This window comes from Chelonoidis abingdonii, chromosome 1 (assembly GCF_003597395.2).
Source record: "Chelonoidis abingdonii isolate Lonesome George chromosome 1, CheloAbing_2.0, whole genome shotgun sequence".
Classification (NCBI taxonomy): Eukaryota; Metazoa; Chordata; order Testudines; family Testudinidae; genus Chelonoidis; species Chelonoidis abingdonii.
In genome coordinates this window covers 131,001,990-131,025,069 of record NC_133769.1, presented here as the reverse complement: position 1 = coordinate 131,025,069, position 23,080 = coordinate 131,001,990, and the positions used below count along the sequence as shown (strand labels likewise).

General features: G+C 41.1%; 1 protein-coding gene across 5 annotated transcripts in view; it reads right to left on the bottom strand.

Moving 5' to 3' along the window:
• MPPED1 (metallophosphoesterase domain containing 1) overlaps nucleotides 1-17,664 on the bottom strand; it is a 100,498-nt gene extending 82,834 nt beyond the window's left edge. For 2 of the 5 annotated variants that reach the window (XM_075061764.1, XM_032762502.2), the window contains exons 1-2: nucleotides 17,376-17,664; nucleotides 199-463 (exon numbers count right to left, since the gene is read on the bottom strand). In XM_075061764.1, coding sequence (XP_074917865.1) covers nucleotides 199-350 — 152 coding nt within the window. In that variant the 5' untranslated portion in view covers nucleotides 351-463; nucleotides 17,376-17,664. Of the gene's footprint in view, nucleotides 1-198; nucleotides 464-3,001; nucleotides 3,121-3,676; nucleotides 3,924-17,375 lie in introns of those variants that run through there. The other 3 variants (XM_032762503.2, XM_032762504.2, XM_032762505.2) reach the window with 3 other exon arrangements.
• Nucleotides 17,665-23,080: the final 5,416 nt, after the last annotated feature.

The following is a 23,080-nucleotide window of genomic DNA, read 5'->3' as shown; positions in this document are numbered from 1 at the left end:
ACAGCGATTCCTCATCTATCCTTTAAAAAAGTACCTACGCTTCCCCAATGGACTGAATTGTATCAGTAATTATTATTAGAAAGACAGCAGAACATTGTTCTCTGATTTCTTTCTGACTGGTCCAACAAATACCACACTGACAAGGCAATAACAATTCTGAAGGCTGTGTTAGAGCAATAACAAAACTATAATACTTACATTTGCACATGTGGGGGCTGAAAGCGTCCCTGGTTAATGTTGTAGAACGTGAACGCCTGTGTGGGGTTTGAGCTGTACTCATCCACTTCAATTATGAGTCTACTGTGTTGATGCCTTCTAGCAGCCATAATATGCGACTGGGCGAAAGCCATGCTTGCGCTGTGTAGTACAGCTTTTTCAGACAATCATCTGTGCTATCTTTCTACATCGACAGAAGAAGACCATGTCGTCTCCTTACCTCATCAACGTGCTCCCCTTCTGAAACCTAAAAGCAGATTGAAGAGATGGAGCATAACCGTTTGACAGTTAATCTGTTTTGGATTTCCTTTATTTAATGTCACATGAAGATTTAAAGGGGGTGGGGGAACACTTACAGCTCAAAGAACTCATTACAAACCTTTCCAACTCAGTAATTTGATGAATATATTGTAGTCTGAGTTTGGAGGGGAGGGACACTTGCAAAAGAACACATGGCGCAACATGTTCAAATAGTTAAGACTTTTAAACACAAATCTAGCACCATGCAGTATTGGTATTTCAATTTTAAGGTTTTGTCAACACGATTATTTACTCCCCCTGCCATTGTATTAGTGAATATTTATATCACAGCCCCTTCAAAAATGTTCAGTTGACTGTCTCTGAATGACTAAAGTGCAAACACATTTTTAAGTTCATTTTAAGGCCTGTTTTTCAGTAGTGCTGTGGCATTCATGAAAGGTATGTGTTGTCAAGCGATGCTTCCTTGAGACTAAGAAACAGGTATCAAAATGGGTTTCCGATTCACATTTTATTATATTATGCCTGGCTTTGTAATAATTTCTAAAGGGCCTCGAGTGCAGATATGAAAGCTCAAAGTGCTACTGCTCTACCTATTACACCTCATATCCTACTGTGAGGTAGTTTAGGCCCAAAATACAGGATTCATTGGAAAATGGGGTGTTTCACAGCCTTATACAAATAAATATGTTTTCATTAAGTTTTAAAAAGAAAATCAATTGAAACCATTTTGGATACTCCTCACAATGTATCCAACCCTAAAACAACAGCAGTGATTGTTTGGAAAGTGAAACTGACTGACTGAAATGCTAAAAATAACCACTGAAAATAGCAGACAGTAAATTAGATTAGATTTTTGTCCATCCCCACACCCCAACCCCAGCTCCCAGTTTTAATAAACTCTTTCATAACAGGCAATAAAAGTAAGGCTCTTTTATGAGATTGTTAGTTTTTGTTTACTTATTAAAAATGTTTTGCTTCAAAGGAACTAATTTTATAAATATTCACATTAGAAAATAGTTATTCACTGATTATATACAGTCGCTGGACAGTGGTACTGAAAGTATCTTACAGATGGTCAATGTATCTCAGTTCCACTCTGATGGGACCACCTCTAAACATGATGGGAATGCAGTTCATGGTCTTTAATCACTCAGTCCTTTGCCTAGCTATTAAGACTGCCTACCTGAATGCCATATCTGATATTAGTTTTTGTAAGGTGGAAGTCTGTCTTTTGTGAAACTGGGATGAGACCTTTTGCTCATTTCATTACATGGCTGTAAAATGATGACAACTTGCTGTTATTACCAACCTACAGGGACATAGTTTGAGGATTTAAAAAAAGAGCATATTTCTTCTTGACTCCACTAGAAATGCATGGTAAGAAAATAGTAGAAAAGCAGCCAAGGAAATTTTGGATTTTAAACACTCTCCGATGCAGCGTGCCTGCTATGGAACAGGCAGCAGAATGGAAGTGTTTGAAAGCAGCAGGAGGGAAGAGAGAAATGATCCTTGTAAAAATAATAGAGTACAAATCTTTGCACTTATGAAATAAGGCCTGATCTACACTTAAAATTTAGGTTGACATAGCTAGGTTGCCCAAGAAAAAGAAAAATCCACACACCTGAGCGCCATAGCTACGCTGACCTAACTCCTAGTGCAGATGCAACTAGATCAATGGAAGAATGTTACCTGTCACTGTAGGCAGTGTCTACACTATGGGGTTATGGCAGCATAGCCAGCATAGTGCAGCATAGCCAGCATAGTCCCAGTAGTATAGACAAGCCCTAAAAGATTAAAATGGCAGATATAAGGTCTTGTCCTAGAAGCACTGTGTGCAAAATGGTGCATTTTCAAAGATGTTCATATGGACCATGTATGTCCAAGTCAGAGATTGTATATTGGACCAGCTGCTCTGAATAAACAGACATCTATTTGAAGTAACCTAATATAAATGGTGATTTTTAGAATAAAATTCAGCAGAGTTAGTAATTTGCAATTCTAAAGTGTTTACAAAAGGGTCTTGCAATACTTTATAAAGCATTAAGTTTCAACAACACCTTGGTGCGGTGTGTACAATTTTTCCCATTTTACAAATGGCGAACCCAAGGTTACAGTGAGCTGAGACAAATATTTTCAAAATTAGGAGCCTAAAGTTGGGCTCCTAAATATATATATTAAAGCACCTGCCTGATCCTGAAAATTGCTGAGCATCCAAAAGCTCCACTGACCTCAGTGAGAGCTGCTGCGTGCTCAGAACTTTTGAAAATATGGCTAAATACGCTTAACTTTAGGCTCCTGAATGATTTACCTAAGGTCATACAGAGAATCATTGGCAGAATCAGCCCTAGAAACCAGGAATCCTCGCTCTGAGTTAGATGCTGTAACTACTTCCTCTTCACTGGACAAGGTGGACAATAGCACTTGCTAACTCCATTAACATTAGCTGCTTTTGATAGAATTCATTACACTTTGTTCCCAAACACTGAGAAAAGTGTACCAAATATACTGCTCTGATGGCACTTACTGTAGAAGGGTTTTCGTAAGTGAGGATCCAGTGTCCTCACACATGGGAGAGCCTATGAATCACAGCACTAAGCCAGCCTGCATGGATGCTAGCCAGAGACACTCAGCATGATGGTCACCCTGTAAACAGGCAGAAAATTAGAAGCCAGCATGTCTCACTTGACAGGAAAAAACTGTGTTATCGTTGCGCTACTGAACCCTCGACCAAGTGACAGCCATACAATGTCCACCCTGGAGACACATACAAATTGTCCAGGATAGGAATCAGGTTTCAGAGTAGCAGCCGTGTTAGTCTGTATCAGCAAAAGGAACAAGAGTACTTGTGGCACTTTAGAGACTAACAAATTTATTCGAGCATAAGCTTTCATGGGCTACAGTCCACTTCATCGGATGCATGGAACATACAGTAAAAAGATATTTATACATACAGAGAACATGAAAAGGTGGAAGTACCCATACCAACTGTAAGAGGCTAATTAAGAGAAGCTATTATCAGCAGGGGAGAAAGAGAACCAAAATGCTGGATCTTACCCTAAAAATACAATAGCTATCAATAACATGAACAACTAGTCCTAAACAGAAATCAGAATAATATAACCACAGTACATAACTAACAATATTAATTCAACAGGTTAAGCTACTGTCAGCCATATACACAAATGTCTTTGATCCTTACCTTTCACTCTCTTGATGTCTTGCTGAATAAGTGGCTGGCTGGCTGCTATCATTCTTGGTGACTGATAGAGCAAGCTGTCTCCCTCCAGCCTGACTGCTATCCAAACTGACACTAGTCACTCCCCTTTATTTTCCTTTACAACATTCCTTAAGATTTTTTAAAAATAATTTGAATTTCCCCCCATAACCGAAAACAGGGTGTGACATGCAATAGGAAAATAATTACCTGCAGCTGTACCATGTAAGTTTTAAAATCACGGCCAACACTACCAACATATAGCACTAAGACTCAAATCCCCACAGCAACAACATGCTAACCACTCTCTTCCCCCAGACTTATGGAGCTATGGGATGGCTGCCAGGGAGACACAGAGAAATGTAAAAAAGGTTTCATGAATATGAATATTAAAATAAAAATCACAATTCTGGATGTTAGTTCTTTTTCAATCTCCAACATGTATGATTCTATTTTTAAATGGTCTATCCATCTTCTTACCAGTGTAGGAATGTTCTCTGCATAGTAATTTTTCTAGGACTTTATCCAATTTACTTTTAAATGTTGCCAAAGGTCTGATCCAAAACCACTGTACTAAACAGAAGTCTTCCCACTACCTTCAATAGGAATTCCACCACTTCCACTGGGAGATTATTCTGCAATAGGACTACCCATCTACTTGAAATTTGGCACGTTCTTAAATCTCCATTGAACTGGAGCCTTAGAGAAATTGTATGGAGTTTTCCTGATTTTTTTTTTCCAGCCCTAAAATTTTTCTTTCTTAATGTCACCCCAATTGTTCTCTTGTATAGGTACCAAACAAAATAATCCCAGTCCATCTTTTGTGTGTTATCTTGCCTTTGTTTAATTTAACCTCTTTCTCCTTCACTTTTGCCATTGCAAACCAACATTTCACTTTAATCTCCTTTCCCCATCCCCACTTTGATTCTGGATCTGCCTTTTGTTCTTCCTCCAATTCCTATCTTTCCCTGTCCATCGTTCCTCAACTAACTTACTTCATTCTCTGTGCTACAGTCCCCACTACCATCTATTTTTTGTCAGTCCCATGGCAAACATCTGTTTTGAGACTTTCTGATAACCTTCCCAGGTACTGGACAAGAGCCTGGATCCAAATCCACCACGGCTCAAGTACAGTAGTTGTCATCTTAAATAATACTTAGGTTGTTAAAATAAAATAATATAAGCAGAGGATAGAAATTAAGAAGTAAAAGTGTGAAGAAGAGATATATTGTGAGATGAGCTTTGCAAATATATGAAGTCAATGAGACAGAGAAACATATGATGGCTATTCCAGATCGTAAGAGCTGCAGAGGAGCAGTTGCAGCTCTTGCACTGACAGTAGTGAGGTAATGTGAACAGCAAGAGAGACAAGGCTAGTGGTAGATGAGTGTGAACAGTGTAGACAGAGAGAAGATATGTGAGGCAGGCTAGAGTTTGTTCACGGAGAGTCTGAAGAACTGGGATTTGGGGATGCAATTGAGAAAGAAAGTGCAGTAGCAAACCGAGAGGAGATTAAGGCATTTCCATGCAGCTTTAAAATAGTGAAGCCCACATTTTTGAGGGAAAGAGGTGCTTAGAAACACAATAAATTCCCTTAAAGAAGTATATGAGAGTTTGTGATAGCTAGTACAGTCATACAGTGTGGCTGCTTATGGTGCAAATACATCTTTGCTGGAGTAAATAAACTCAATAGTGCTTGGTGGAGAGTTCAAATCTTCCTCTGCACTGCAGGCAAAACTGCTCTCATTGAGTTTCTGTCTCAGGAATAGAAGTAAGTTACTTTAGATGAGGAAGCAAAAATCTTATTTGTTAAAAAAAATCCAGTGCCACAGAGTGTTCTACAGTAAGGGTGCCAACTATCACAGTAACACTACTATCCATTATTACAAAATACTCTAATATGCTTTTGTTTTAAACAAGGGATGGATTGATGGAGGTAGGCCAGCATTAAAGGAATCTAGTGCTATCAGTAAAGAAACAATTATTTAATTTAATGTGGGAAATGAACTGGATGCTCTAATAGGTTTTCCCTCTAATTTGCAATGTTTACATAATCCTGACATAAACTGGTAAATAGGATCATTTTGCTGCTCTCAGTTCTGCCACTAGGAACTGGATAAATGTTCTTCTAGAAGAAAGTTTGCAATTAAAAACTGTTTCAAAGGAATATGTTCTTTGTTTGTTTGCGAAGACAAATAATGACACAAATGCTGGCAAATCACGACTATTAAGCAGTTTCTTCTGGTTGGTTTGAATTTACCTTAAAATGAGAGCTCAAATGTTCTCAACCTATGTATGGACTTTAAAACAAAGGTAGCACGATTAAATGTCAATTAGACGCTGGTAGCTGTTGAGGCTGATCATGTACAAATGTACTTCTGGAACCATTAGGCCTCAAGCGCGCCCTGTGAGCCAGCAGTTTGTTGTATAAATGCATATTTAGGGAACTTTTTAAAATGTACGTTTTCTAAAGACTATAATGTGTAGCACTGAAATATGCACTTAAAAGTCTACTCTTCCCAATGTGAATGCGTTATGTACCTGCCATTAGTGTCAATGACAGTTAAGAAAGCATGCTGAAAGGAGAATAGATTCCTTGGGGATATTTAAGTTATAATCTGTAGTGTCATTTAAGGTGTCTTCCTCCCCCTGCAAGCTCCCCAAAGACTTCTGTGTTATGAATTAGTGATCTAAAAGTTCTATTTAGAAACCTAACCCCATTTTAGTTACAGAAGCACTACATTAAATGGCACCATTAACTTTTTAAAATGTCAGCTTAGTACTGCTGAAAGGTGCCAGGGTGACAGCCTTGCAGACTGAAGTCCTCTGTAAGCTTCCCTGAACCACCTTTGTTTCTCAAGCCTGCCTGGAGATACTCGTTCTTGAGGGTAAGAAGGGTAGTTCAGACACCATTCCCATTCATTCTATGACCATTTTGCTGTAACTGCTAAGAAGGGTGCTAATTATGGTGATTTTTTGTAACATGGATACCTCTCCACTGGGAATGCCACTGAGCACTCATGAGATGGCACAGGAGTTTTATAGTGTAAAAATTTAGAAATTGATCTCATCACAGGTTTCACAGTCCAATTCTCAATCAGAGCATATACCTTAGGGCAGGTCTGCAGAACTCGTAAAGTGGCGAGGACCACAACAGCTGAGGGCCGAAACCCCCCCGCCCCACGGAAAACATCCCCTCCCCAGGACCTCCTGGACCACGGAAACACCTCGCCCCAACACCGCCCAGCCCTGCAGAAACAAACCCTCCTTCCCCAGCACCGCCCCACCAAAACAGCTGGGGGCCAAAAAGAAAGGTTGGGGGTGAGGAGGCGATACTTGATTTTAAATCAACCAGTGGCTCCCAGCTGAAGAGGTGGCTGGGAGCCCTCAGGGGCAAATTAAAGGGCCCCGGAGCTCCGGCGGCTGGGGGAACCCGGAGCTTTGCGGGGCTGGGGCAGGGATTTAAAGGGCCCAGAGCTCCTGCCGCTGAGGGGAGCCTGAGCCCTTTAAATCCCAGCCCCAGCCCATCCACTGGAGCCGCAGCTGGGATTCAAAGGGCTCTGGGCTGCCTGCAGCCGCGGGCAGCCCTGAGCCCTTTAAATCTCAGCTGACGCCGGGATTCATAGGGCTCTGGGCTGCCCGCAGCCATGGGGAGCCCTGAGCCTTTTAAATCTCAGCCACGGCCAGGAATCTCTGCGGGCAGCCCAGAGCCCTTTGAATCTCAGCTGCGGCTGACATTTAAAGGACTCTGGGCTCCCTGCCGCTGCGGGCAGCCCAGAGCCCTATGAATCCCAGCTGCAGCTGAGATTTAAAGAGCTCTGGGCTCCCTGCCGCTGCGGGCAGCTCAGAGCCTTTTGAATCCCGGCTATGACTGGGATTTAAAGAGCTCTGGGCTCCCCGCTGCAGCCGGCAGCCCAAAGCCCTATGAATCCTGACCATGGCTGAGATTTAAAGAGCTCTGGGCTCCCCGCCGGTGCAGGCAGCCCAGAGCCCTTTGATTCCCTGCCACGGGCCGCACAGTGAGCCTCCGCAGGCTGCATGTTGTGCAGGCCTGCCTTAGGATATAACTGTAGCTATGCTGGCTTAACCCTGTGGTGCAGATGCAGCGAATATCAACAGAAGGGGTGCCGGTACACCATCTCCCCAAGCTATGGTAGCTAGGTCAACAGAAGCATTCTTCCACTGGCCTAACTCTATCTATGCTGGGGGCTACGTTGGCATAGCTACATCACTCAGAGGTGTGGAATTTTTTTACTCCTCTGAGCAACACAGCTATGTCAACCTAAATTTTAAGTGTAGGCCAGGCCTTAGACTCAAAGTCCTTTGCTTCAGGAGCGTGTCTAACTGAAATAGATCTCTAGCATCCTTCTTTTTAAACGTCACTTCTCAATGGTGGATTTTGATCGTTTGGTGTGATGTCATCCTCATGATCTAACAGAACTTACCATCTCATCAAGCCCATTATTTGTTTCCACAGATCTGAACTACTTTGGGTAATGTCTGATTTGTAATGTGGAATAATGTGCTTTGGTGACTCAATGAGACCTCTTATTTCACTTTAACTGAAACTACTTCAACCATTTTTAAAAAATTCAAATTTTCGTCCCCTTACTTAAAACAAACACACACAATTATTATGTCTTGCTGCTTATATCTACCTGTCATATACTGTGTAAAAAAAATCCTTTATTGAAATTAATTTTCTTCAAATTTGTTTTCCTCCACTGATCACACATACAAGTAAGTTACTACACACATTATTGTCATTATTTTAGTTTTAAAGAGCACTGAAGCAGTTGTTGGGTGAAACTGTCACAAAAAAGATTATATAAATATTGTAAATAGATATAAAAGGAGGAAATAAGATACATTAAAGTCTGTCTCCTTTTTAAACTATGCCTCCTTGCCCACTTCTGCTGAATTTCATCAATGGAAATGTTTTACTTACTGTATGCCACAATTCTGGACAGTCCTGTGGACAGACAGGCACACATGGAGGGAAGATGAATGCAGTCAAAATACACTGAATATTAAAATACTTCACCAAAGTAATCTAATAGCTATACTGATTTAATACGTTTACTGTTCAGAAACCTTTTAGAATGTATCATTTTGAATTATGACTACATGATTGCACTTTCTAATTCTCTTATTCTAACACCCACAAAATAGCAGTTGCTTGTTCTTCATTTTATAAAAATTTGTTTCATTTTTAAATTATTAACTATACAACTTACTGGATCATGTCCTGGGGTACTTGCTCACTTATTCTTTTCATTCTTAAATACAAATGCAGCACAATAATACTTCTGTTTTCACTTCAGACCCTGAAGAGGCTCTATTTTACAATACATCATGAGCACCTAGTATATCTTGGAGACAAGAATATTACAGTGTTTGCATACACCAATGTACTGAGCAAAGAGAAGATATTTATTGAAACTAAATAAATTATTATGATTCTACATTAGATCTTGACTAAATGTATCCAACATATCATACTTGAGTAAACTATTAAAGTGGCCACATTTTCTTACCATATAAACCAAGTCCTCTTTCAAAAAAATAAACAGTTTTGGTTTAAGGTTATTTATATTAATCCTAAATAAATTACAGGAAGCTAATCTACATAAGTAAGTCTAGTCAAGAAAATATTATATACATACATAAAAGCTGCAAATCTCTTTTTTCTCTCCTAACGTTCATCAAACTTCATGATATTATTACTGGAAGTTAAGGATATGCAGTAAAGAAAAATGACATACCAAGTCAATGCTCAGTTTAAGGAAAAAAATAACTGTAGATGTATAAAAGCCATGAAAGCATCAGCAAGTTAGTGCTGTGATTATTTAATTCTACACTTCACTCTGAAATTTGGGATTGTCATTTTATCTAGCAATTAAAGTATGTTTAAAAAACAAAATATTTTGTATTTGAGAAATTTGCTAGTAAGTATTAAAACATACATGCAACAAACTAGTACTTGGAGTGTCTGGTTTAAACTCATAATTGAAAAACTCTGTTCTCAGCCATCCTTTGATAGTTTTCATCCAGACACTGCATCAAGTGAGTTATGCTCCAGACAATTGGCCAAATCCTGGCCTCTGAACATACATATATGCAATTCCCCATGGGCCAAACCCTGTTTGCCCCATTCACACAAATAACACAACTGACTTCAGTGGGACTACTTACAAGAGTAAAGAAAGCAGAACTTGTCCCACTAAGTTGTGCACACATATCTGAGGGCAGAATATGGCACCCATTAGCCACTGAAGAGACATTATCTAGTAGTTTTGCTTATCTCCCTCACACTAAAATTAAGGTGGGAGTGTTACAAAGCCTGATATTAATAGAAATGCTATAATTTTTAAGCGTTCAGTTAAATTTGTTTGTATTTAAGCATTCAAATTTGGTGTTGACAACTCAAACACTGCAGCATTACATTAGTGCAAGAGAATGAGAAAGTAAAACTTAGCAGTCTATTTGTGTTGCTGAAAGTAAGGGAAATGCAAAAAAATAAGAACAGAGTTTAAAATGGGGAAAAGTAAAGTAGAATTTTAAAATTCTCAGGTTAATAACCTAAGGTGCTGGCAGTATTTTTTTTAAATGATCTAAAATGAATCAACAATGTTTTTTTAAAACATAGCATTTCTCTGTACTGATAGGTAAAAGATAAAACTGTACTGAAGATAAAGCACATTGCCCGATCAACCACTGAGCCAGGTCATCCCCTCCAGTGGTAAAACTTTTGGAAGAAGGAAATCTCCACAGATATCCTCTCATATCATCCCTCTTAGGAATGAAAGGACTGGGGTAGCAGGATTTGCCTGTAGAAAAAGCCACAGGATCAGCCCCAAACCTGTCAGATCTCCAGGGATCTGCTGGAAGCCACAGCCATCTGTATAAAGACCCTGCATTTACATGGGAGCTGCACTACAAGACTTCTACCAGGGAAAATATATTATGGGCTCAGACCATGTTATCTTCTCCAGGTAGCCTCCTTGGGCTGGACAAAATGTGTATCAGCTTTTGGGCTCCCTCCCCTCTGAACAAACTCCAGATTCACATGGTGCCCTCCATAAGGGCCATGGGAGAAGGGAGGATGCAGAGGTATGAGCCCTCTTGCCTTTCATGTCAGAAAGGGGAAAGCTGTGCATGGAGGAAACCCTCAGGGCATGTGTCTAAGGAAGCTGAGCTGGGGCACTGATTTCTAATCCTATTACACAAGTGTTATAAAATGAAGCTGAAATTTAGGTGGCTGTTTTGTATATTCCTTATGTACCAGCATGACTGAGTAGGGATCCAATCCCGCAACCCCTTCCTCCAGTGAGGAATGACAAGTCCCACTGAAGTTAATGGGGCTACTCATGTAAGAAAGGACTCTCAAGATCAGGCGCTACATATAAGTCTGAGAAAATAATTTGTTAGTTTATGACTGTAGAACCAGTAAGTAGAACTTGTGTGTTTGGGCATCCACTGAACTCACTGTTATTATTAATATTAATTATGTTTATTACAGCATGACCTAGGAACCAACCCAGATTAGAGCCTCATTGTGCTAGACACTGTACAAATAGAGCAGTAAACAGTCCCTTCCTCAAAAAGCTTAGTCAGCAATGCCACATTAGTTCTTTTACTTGGGTGGGGGGAAAGGGGAGTAGTGGTTATGAAGGGATTAGCTGTTACACAGAAGACATGGGAAGGAAGAGGGGTTATAGGGACAGATCAAGTGAGAAGAAGGAAGGGATGGAAGGTAAGATGGGCAGGCATGGAGTAACACTGAGGTGAAGCAACTGGAGGAGGTTGGAGCAAACAGCCAAACATAAGACCTCCTTGGCTTAAACACGAGATCTTGCATGACCTACAAAATAAAAAGGAGTCATATAAAAAATGGAGACTAGGTCAGATTACAAAGGATGAATATAGGCAAATAATGCAGGGGCAAGATTAGAAAGGCAAAGGCACAAAATGAGCTCAAACTAGCTATGGGAATAAAGGGAAACAAGAAGACTTTTTATCAATACATTAGATAAGAAGAGAAAGAAGCGAAAGGACAGGGAGTAGTCCACTGCTCAGTGAGAGAGGGAGAAAAGTAACAGGAAACTTGGAAATGGCAGAGAGCGTAATGACTTCTTTGTTCGGCTTCAACTGAGAAGTCTGAAGAATGTCTAACATAGTGAATGCTTCTGGAAAGCGGTAGGTTTAGAAGGATAAATAAAAAAGAGCAAGTTAAAGATCACTGTATAATAAGTTAAATTGGCAAGCACCAGGGCCTGATGAAATGCAGCCTAGAAGTACTCAAGGAGTTAACAGAGGAGGTATCTGAGCCTCTAGCTATTATTTTGGAAAGTCATGGAGAGACAGAGAGATTCCGAGAGACTGGAAAAGGGCAAATATAGTGACCATAAAAAGGGAAATAAAACAACCAGGAAACTACAGACCAGTTAGTTTAACTGTACCAGGGAAGAATGGAGCAAGTAATAAAGAATCATCGAACAAACATAAGTGGATAAGGATAGGGAATAGCCAGCATGATGTATGAAAACAAATCGTGTCAAACCAATCTGATAGTTCTTTGAAGGATAACAAGCCTTGTGGAAAAGGAGAAGCGGATTGGCATAGAGCGAATTAAGGTTTAGAGAGATATTAGAAACGGTCTCTCGGCATTGATATCTTATCGGATAAACCTAAGCATACAATTAGATGGGGCTTAAAGATGAAGGTGGTCATAACTGGCTGGATAAACCATATACTCACAAAGAAGTAGTTATTAATGGACTATCCAATCCTGCTGGAGAACGGTATAACCAATAAGTGGGGTCGGCAGAAGAGGTCTGTTGGGACCTAGCTCCTGTCAATTATCTCATAATCAGAGCTTAGAGATGTTGGCATAAGAAGTACGCTTAATAGTGCGAAGCCGACAACGAAACTGGGAAGGATTGAGGCAACTGCATAAATCAAATGCAAATGACTCTGAACAAGATTGGAGAAATGGTGGAGTAAACCAGATGAATGTTCAATAATAGACTAAATGTCAAAGCGCTCCACTTAGGAAGGAACAATAATTTAACAATCAGTGGGAAGCAGACTGTCGACACAGAAGAAATAATGGCAGAACTACTAGGTCATAGTGATCCCCAGAAGCATATCTATATGAGTCAACATCGGTAGATACTGCTGCAAAGAAAAGCACTAACTGATCATGAGGAATAACACATGTGTCGTAAACAAGATCACAGAGTCATACTCGATCTAGTTAACTTCTGCTGGTTAGCCTCAGGAGAGTATTGCGAGTCTCTGGGTAACATACGACATTTGCGAAGAAAGAGATGTAGGAGAAATGGAGAGAAGGAGTAGAGAAAGAGTGGCAACAGAGAGTGATTATAGGAGTCGAGGAACATGACTAATAGAAGGAAGCTGAAAGAAATCTGTGTTGTCTTTAGTTTGGAGAAGAAAGACTAGAAGGAGAACATGATACAGTTTCAAAAGTATCTAAAAGGGGTCCATCAGGAGGAAGGGCGAAAACTTGTTCAACATTAGCATCTCTAAGATAGAAAAGCAGTAATGGGCTTAAACTGTAGCAAAGAGAGATTTAGGTTGGACATTAGGCAAAAGTTCCTAAACGTTAGGGGTGGTTAAATCACGCGAAAACATTGACATAGGGAAGGTGTGAATCTCCATCCTGAAAATTTAAGAGTAGGTTAGATAAATGTCTATCAGGGATGGTCTAGACAGTATTTGGTCCTGCCATGAGGGCAGGGGACTGGACTCGATGACCTCTCAAGGTCCCTTACAGTCCTAGAGTCTATGAATCATCACAGGGCAGAGAAAATCCTGTCAGAACTGTAGAAAATATCAGTGTCCATTGACCCCTGCTTCTGCAGCTGCTCTGCTGGATTCAGTCTCTAACTGAATAGTAAGACTTTCATCGACCTTAAGAGGAGTTGGACTAGGTCTATAGAGAAGGAACTGGGGTAGGAGGTCAGGAAGAAAAGATTCTGAAGAAAAAGTAGCTTTTAAAAATATAGTTATGCCATTGACAGTATCCTTGTTATTAATAACAATTAATTCATAAGCTAAAAAAATATAAGACAAGCTTCAATCAGAGCAAATATTTACAGTTGAAATATACAGATGCATACCTCTGAAAATAGGCATTTTTAATGGAAATCCTGATCCATCCTTACCATATTGATTCTAATAAGTACCTATGTAATTAAATACAATAGAGTATGTTGAAAGAACATTAAGGGCCCAATCCTGTTCCCAGTGAAGTCATTTAAGTCAGTGACTGAATGGGGAAATTTAGCATTTTACATGTAGTCAGTGTAATGAATCCACTCCAGATTAGCTGTGACTGGAAGTTACATAGCAACAGTAAGTTGGTAGTACACCTCTACCTTGATATACCACTGTCCTCGAGAGCCAAAAAAATCTTACCAGGTTATAGGTGAAACCATGTTATATCGAATTTGCTTTGATCTACCAGAGTGCGCAGCACCCCTCTCCTGCCTGGAGCACTGCTTTACCGTGTTATATCTGAATTCATGTTATATCGGGTCGCATTATATCGAGGTAGAGGTGTACTAACATAACTCCTGGTAACATATCACTTCTGGCACATCTGTTGGCAATTTTAGCAAGGAGGGCAAGGACTAATAGACAAAGAGTAAACTCCTTTACCCCTCTAAAGTGGTCCCCGCAGCACCAGTTGGATATTAATTAGCAGAACAGTTCTGCTACTGTCCACACTATATCTGTTCTACACAGAAACAGTTGCACGACTCCGTTTCCACTCTTATCATCTTGCACAAGCAGTAAATTCACAGTTATTTTACCATGGGCTTTTAATAGGGAATAAAGAAGAGAAGATGAACTATGAGAACTCTCTCTCCTACGTGCACAAAAAAATGCTTAACATTTCTGATAGACATAATCCAGAATATATAGGGTTAACATAAACTCCATATCAAATTCAGAGATAATGTGTAGGGTGGTGCAAGATCACCTTGCACTCAGTCAGACACCTTTACACTCAACTCTATTCATGTGTGCACTCCATTCAGAGTCTAACAGTGTAAGGTCAGAACATGGAAGTAACCCTCACTCCACTTTAAAATAATCACGTTCTGTCTCTTCCAGTTCAGACTCCTTTATGTCAGTACAATAAGTGTAAGGGAGTCTCATTTACGCTATCTTACATCTCGCTCAGAATTTGGCCTTCACCTTTAGCTTCTGTCAAAGCAAGGTCTGGAAAATGGCCTTTATGGATTTCTTTTTTGTTATTATTGCTAATAATTTGGATGAAAATTGTTATTACTGTTCTGAATATTAAAATTCTCACTATACACTATTTTTCTTTGTTCACTAATTATTGTTTTGTTTGTCTGAAAAGAAGGACCTGATAAATGGAATATAGTTTTTCTTTGTTTACTATTTATTATTGATTCATCTGTCTGAAAACAGGAACTGTTTTGATAAATGGATTAAATAGTAATCTGATATCATAGGGTTTAATCTTTTTCCCGTATAATTCAAAGGCTAAATTCTTATTGGCTTCAGTATTGCAGAACTGTGCTCATAGTGACTTCTTCACATAACTCCATATCTTCTACTGAAATACGAGGGCCAAATCCAGTGGAAATACTCAGGTGAATCCAATTTGGAACCCAGAGCCCAATTTCATTCCCAATGATTTCCACAGGAGTAGAAGCAGACAATTATTTTGTAACTTTTGATAGAAACTCCTCAGTGAATCACAAGAGAAATTCTTACAAAACCACACTGATAGTGGAACTATCAGTCTCAAGAGGCTGAAGCGTCAAAAAAGGTGGTGTGCTTTCAGACCTCCAGCCCCCTTTACACTGATATCAACAGCTCCAACTCTGAACATGCAGAGTCAAATAAAAGCATAAACTGCGTAAATAAGACTAGAGTGTCAACTTTACACACGTATTTGCATTTTCATATGTTTACAAGCTAACACCATTTCAAATATTTTTAAAATCCCAGCTTAATGCAAGGTTCTAAAACATATATTATAGATTTGCTCTAATCTATCAAGCACATTTGTATATCTTGGAAATGAGCGTTTTTCTATGTGTTAACTCATGTAGGCATTTTTTTAAATGGTTATTCTATTTCTAATAAAACCTAATGAGGGAATGGTGTATGTGTATATAATGTACATTCACAGAAAGATAAAAATTATAAGGGTGTGTAATCAAGATTTTCTGCCCTCTGAGATAAATCACAACAACAAAGCCAGATCATACCCAATAAATCCATGGCTGAATTACAGTATAAGTAATGTGTGTCCATCAATTAATGCATTTATAATATATAGTGTATCTCCTAAATATAAGAATGCCAAGAAAATCCATATGTAAAATAACAATTCAAAAAGTATTATGCATGCAGCACACTGCCAGTGTGTCTGGCACCATGAAACACAGTTTATTATTCATGGGTCTTATTACAAGCTAGTACTCCACTGCAGGATATAATGGCCCCTTAAATACTTATCTCAAAAGATATATTCTTCTCATAGGGGTCAAAAGCCTATTTTGGGTACATAAATTTAGGATACAAACTCGTATTTAAAATGCATAGTAAAATCCTTTTGAAATATTGTTAGTATGTGTCAGCAGTAGCCAGTTTCATAGTTTAATAATCTTGATTAGTTATTGATTTATCCAGAATACCAAAAACAGTTTTAGACCATATTATAAATTAATCACTTGTTACATTTATTTAACTTTTACTGAAGTTGGAAAAGAATATTAATAGTATAATCATTAGCAGACCCTTTTTAACTATGGCATAGTGAAGACAGGATTGTGTATAGCGAGAGCATCTTCAGCAATTGATCTTCTTGCCAAGCAGTGATGGAATATTTTAAACGTTAGGAGTTAGTCTGATTTATTTAAATCAATGTTTTATTTTCCTGATTGAATTTTATATATAATGTACACATACACCATGTCTTATAGTGACGATACTATATTCAGTAAATAAAGGTTATTTATAACTGCAACAGATAAAATACAATTATTAATAAAGCCACAAGTTAAAAGTAGCTAAACATCCAAATCTCCAAATGTCCATTTTTTCTGTTCCCCTCCCCCCTTATAAAAGAATCTAATGAATAAGACTGTATACCAAACCACAACCGTCTAACATAATAGATGATACCAGAAACAGCGTAATTTTCTAAAAACTTATAGAACAGTTTCCTGCTGGAACAAAACTTTGGAAGGTCACTAAGCCTCTCCCACCACAAAGGAAGCAATTCAACCTCCACCACCCTCTCGTTTTGCCACTCAAGGCTGAAGGCACAAAGTGGCAGTGGCATGAAATCTGGGGAGTTCTGCAGCGGGAGGCTGGTGATAGTTAAAGACAGGGTGAAGAAAATGACACTGAAAGCCCCCCTCCCCTCCCCCAAAGCGCCACCGCACAGCGAGGTCTAGCCCCACCCCAGTGTCTCTGGGTACAGAGGAGAGGTGGTGCAATGCCCAGGCTACCCTGAGGAGCCTCCACGGGAACTCTGCAAACAAAGTAACTTCCAAGGTGACATTAGGAGACTGGAGCACAGGTGGGAAGGGCTCCTCTCCTCCTCGCAACCCCTGTAGATAGAGAGAACCCGAGCAAGCCCTTCTCAGCGCGCAGTGCCAGTCCTTACCTTCAGCCAGCCCCTTCCATCAGCCCGGCAGAAGCCAAGCAGCAGCAGAGCCGCGCTGAGGCAGGGGAAGGGGAGCCGAGAGGATTGCAGCTGCTTTTCCTCCTCTTCTTCCTCCGCCTCCTCTCCTGGGCCGGGAAGCGCCGAGCAGCCTTTCCCCCCGGCCGGCTGCCTCCTCCCGCCCTAGCTCTGGGGCAATTGTTTGTTTGTTTGTTTGTTTGAAGGGAGCCCGGAGCAGCCCACGGGGCAGCCTGGTTGGGAGAAGCCAGCCCCTGACGCACTTGGGGGGGAAGGAGGGGTTTGCTGGGGGGGGGGGTCCAGACGCTCGCGCGGCGGCGCACCGAGCCCCCCCTGCCGGCTCCCCACCCCGGAAGAGAGACGGAGCCTTGGCGCCTGGCTGCTCCCGGCCACCCGCCTTGCACCTGGGGAACAAGCTGCGGCGAGCCTCCCCCCCCACCCCGCGTCCTTCCCCAGCCGAGAGCCATCCCCCCCGCCGCCGCCGCCGCACGCGTAGAGGGGGCTGCAAGGATCCTTCCCCCGTCCCTGGAGCGGGGAGCCCCCCCGAGACTTACCCTCCCCGCCAGGGCTGCTGAGAAGACGCAGCATTTTTTATTATTATTTTGCAAGCCACCTTCTTTTCCGGCAGCCCAGGCTCCCCTCCCCCGCCTCCTTTGGGGGGCCGGGGATTCCCTCTCCCCGGCTGCTGGCTGCCCCCCGCGCCTGCCCGCCTCTCCCCGCTGCAGAGCCGGTGTGACTGGGGGGTGGCCACTGCTCGGCCCCTGCGTTCTGGACGGAGAGAGAGGCAGAGCCCCCTCCCTTCCCACCTGGTGGTGGGCGGCCCCCCGGGGATGGGATGGTTTGAGGCTCTCCGGGCGCCCCCCCGCACAGTCTGGTGGTGGTGGAAGCGCCCTGTATTAGGGGCCCCCATCGTTGGGCTGCTTTTGGTGATCACAGGAGCTGGGGAACTATAACCACTCCCAGCTCTGCCTGGCTGAGGGGAGAGGGTGCCCCAGCTCTATGGCCCCACTGGTTTAGGGGTGCCAGAGGTGGGGAAGGGGAACCCCATGTGTCCCAGTGCCCCTCTCTCTGGCTGGTTTGGGAGCCCTAGGGAGTGGGAATCCCCTGACCCCCTCTGTGTTGTTGGGGACTTTCTCAGTAGTCCTGTCCCAGGCTGGGACTGTCTGAGCCCTGCTCCCTCTTGGCACCCTGTGTTGGGTGGTCCCTGGGCATTGACTAGGGCCAGGATTCCCACTCAACCACATAAGAATGTCCATACTGGGTGAGATGAATGGTCCATCTAGCCCAGAATCTGTCTTCAGTGCCAGGTGACTCAGAGGGAATAAATAGAGGTCTCCCCCTTCGGGCAGATTTATGCTGATGATTTGATACTTATTCAAGACTAAAAAGTACCTGTTTTCAGCTCTGGCAAGTGCAAAAATATTCAGTGCTCCTATCATGACATTTTAAAAAAGTAAGAGGCATATGAACACTGGGGTTTCCTCTGGTATTCTTGGCCAAAATTTCCCTACTCTGGTGTGGTGAGCCAAGTAGAATGGTTGCTGTCTTGCCACCTTAGGAGTGACTATGTTTCAGTGGTGCTGCTTAAGAGGCACTTAGCAAACCTTTAGGGGGAAAGATGCTTTACAAAATGTAAAATATTTATACAGCACCACTGAGAAAGATGAGACAAGGTCTCCGCCCCAAACCTCTTGTGACATGGCTTTCAAAAGGTACTGAACGTGCACAGCTCCTGCTAGTTTCAAAATTAGGTCAGGAACATAGGATGATATATTAATGATCCTATCATATGATATTATAACTAGAGAGCATGAAAGTTAAATGAATACATAGAGGAGACACTAATTATAAACATATGAAGGGCTATGCTACACAATCTTCTAGTACAGGGGTTCTCAAACTGGGGGGTTGGGACCCCTCGGGGTCATGAGGTTATTACATGGGGGGGTCACGAGCTGTCAACCTCTATCTCAAACCCCACTTTGCCTCCAGCATTTATAATAGTGTTAAATAGGTAAAGAAGTGTTTTTAATTTAAAAGGGGAGGGGTGCACACAAAGGCTTGCTATGTGAAAGGGGTCACCAGTACAACAGTTTGAGAACCACTGTTCTAGTACAGGGGTCGGCAACCTTTGAGAAGTGGTGTGCCAAGTCTTCATTAATTTAAGGTTTCATGTGCCAGTAAAAGGTTTTGTGTGCCAGACTGGCAGCGTGGGCGGCAGACAGAACCACAGACCGCAGTGGGCTGAGCAGCTCATCCTGCTGCTGGTCTGGAGTTCCGTCCACTGTCCCCTGTTGGCCAGGGTCCATCCAGACCGGCAGCGGACTGAGTGGGGCTGGAGGCCGGGACCCCGGCAGACAAGAGGCCAGCAGCCGGGACCCCAGACCAGCAGTGGGCTGAGCGGCTCATCCCATTGCTGGTCTGGGGTCCTGGCTGCTGGCCCTGCTTAGCCCGATATACAGTACAGTACAGTACTCTGTTAAACATGAACTACTAAAAAAATAAAGGGAAAGTTAACATTTTTTTTGACAGGGTAACGAAACTGTCTGTGCTTGTTTCATTTAAATTAAGATGGTTAAAAGCAGCATTTTTCTTCTGCATGGTAAAGTTTCAAAGTTGTATTAAGTCAATGTTCAGTGGTAAGTTTTTGAAAGAACAACTGTAACATTTTGTTCAGAGTTATGAGCATTTCAGAGTTACAAACAACCTCTATTTCTGAGGTGTTCGTAACTCTTAAATTCTACTGTAATTTTAAGCTGAAATTATTCAAACCCCTCTAAGAATACATTGGACACCTGTGCACTGGTTCAAATGTGACCTACTGGACAATGATGTATGCTAGCTATGTGGGAAGACACTGGAGTCGCATCATAGGTGCATTTAACGTACACGATTTTAACTATACACGCTCGGCAAAACAAAAAGAGAAAAATAACAATTTAAATACTGTACCTGTAGTGTGGGCGATTCCACCCGCCACTCCGCTCAATGAGCATTTGCCTATATGCGATCGTTGCCTTATGCGCTAACTTCAGTACCTAACCCCCGTGTAAGATGCGACTCCCCTGTAATTAGTAAATATTGGGGCTACCATTTTAAAACTGAGTTCCTGCCTAAGTAAAGAAGTGTGCTGATTTTCAAGAGTGCCGAGCCTCTCCTGGGAACTGCTGGGTGCTCAGTTCTTGACAGTCAGGCCACATATTTAGATGGCTAAATATGAATTTCGGAGCCTAACTTTAGACATCCATTTTTGAAAATCTTTGGGTATTTGGTTGCTCCTTTCCTCATGTGTAAAATGAGTAATACGTAACTTTTTGAAAGACTTTAAGATATTTAGAAAAAAAAGTTGTATACAGGTTCTCAGTATCATTATCTATTATTAATGTCCTAATAGAAAATTATGGTCAAAAGCTCTAGAAATATTCTAGAATCATATGTTAACCAATCAGTCATTTATGTATACATTTGCTATATGATTTTTATTCCATTCATGGGGCTACAAAGCTTTTTGAAAAATGATCTGCAGTTGCCCTTGGTTATGCAAAGAGATTGATCCTTGAAGGTGGAGAAGCTTTTATATCCTATTTTTAAAGGATTATTATTGACAGCAGAAATTGCAACATATGGACATTTTATTTATGCAGCAAAAAACAAAAACTGAAGAATTTCATTTGATACAGAAAGATGTACTTATCTAAAGGAAAACAGTTGTGCAAAACAAGAAGTTCATGAGATCAGCAGGAGTGGAGAGCAGTGGTAGACCAGTGCATGACTTTATTTTTGCAAAGTTGTTTTTTCTGGCTGGGTTGTCTATGTTGTTAATTGACAATATTTTATGCATAGTTTTATTTAGTTCATTGCATTATAATCAATCAGGACATTTATTAAGTAAATAAAGGGTGCAGGCTTCTGTAACCAAAGTGCCATTGCAGAATGGGATACAGGAGTATTAGTACAGTGATGAATGACAGTTTGTAGTCAAATGTGGGCAGCCAGTGGTGCTTCTGGGATCTGCAACCCACCACTGGTCTGCTACCCAACTCCCTCCCTCCACCCACTTCCACATCCTTAAATCCTTCACCCACTGCACATCTCTTTTCCTTCCTCAGTCACACAATCTCCTTCTGCCAACCAGCTCTCTCCCTGTAAAGTTGCTGTCATATCCAGTTTCAGATTTGATATCTGCCAGATATTAACACTTCATGGATCAAAACCAAACAAAAAGCTATATTTGTTGCTGTGAGGTTATTGACATGAACTGTGACCATATAGATCATTGTTGCATCCATGGTCATATATTTGCAGCAAATATTGTACAAAGGTTGTCATGTGAGGTGTCTATGAAGAGGTTATGATTTGCTGATTACAATTATGCTATCTGTGTGTACCATTTTTGTAGCTGAAGTTATGAATATTGGCTATGTACGAATCAAGAACCAAAGAAACAGTGGTGTTATTGGACATAAACCTTTGTGGAATGCTTCAGAAGCTTGCATGGAGGGGAAACTGAGGAAGGGTGGCACAAAGACAATCTAGGCCAAGAAGGGGCATGTGAGAGGTGGCTGACACTTTTATAAGGTGCAGTAAAAGGGGATGGCCAAGTATTATTATGCTTAGATTATGACAAATGAAGCACAAAAATCCCAAATCATCCACTGTACCTGATAAGCCACAACAACAATGGAATCTATTCTTCTCATTTACCCAGGCAAACCCAATTAACACAGGGTTTGATGAGGGTGATTATTAATGGGGCACAGACCTTTGGTGGAGAAAATCCTCTCCATGGGGTTGTGTAGGGGGTTATGTCTTGTTGGAATTTTTCTTGAGCTTTGCCGATTGTTGGGGTGGTTTTTTTTGTATTATTTAAAATAATATCGGAGGTACCCAGAGCAGCAGATGGTTGCCTATTTCATATCATTATTAATGAAAGAAAATAACAGTACTCATCCTCATCTCAGAAAAACAGGAGCTATATTTTTGAAAGGCTCTATAGATTCCTTTGCTAATGAAATGAAAAATAAAAATGAGGCGAGACCATCCATATTATTAGCAAGCTGTATTTTTCATCAATAAATATTCTTCAGTTAGAAAAAATGTATATTTCCAAATTACTTTGAGCAACAATCAACTGTTAATATTTGTACTTGTATTTTTAGGAATGTGGATCCTACATTAGATATAGTTTCTAATGGAATTATTTATCGAATACTACAACTATTTTCTAGAGTGTCTTTCATGTAAAGTGTACACAAAGGGCTTAGTGTTGGATTTGGGTCCCTCTTCTGCATTTGTTCTTTTGTTTTTTTCTTTGGAGAACTTCCCCCAGCCCCTTTTTGGATAGTTCACATAATCTTTTCCATTCGTCATCAGCCAGGTTGCTGATTACGAGAGTAACTGCCAAGCTTTCAACTCCTTGTCATCAATGGGCTGTGAATGACAGACAGCATTAATGCTGGCAAGCTCCCACTCTCCTCTTCGCTTTTCCCAAATGTAATTAAACTGCACTAATATGGCAAAAGAAAAGCTACAGCTTTATTTTACTTACCCTAATAACATAACAATTAAACCACAGAAGCACACAATATAGGCATATTAACCCATCATGACCAGGAAACTCATAGATAAGTGAATTCCTGTCGCAAAATTAGAGCAAAAGGCTGAGTTAAGACTACTTTCTTCTGTTCATG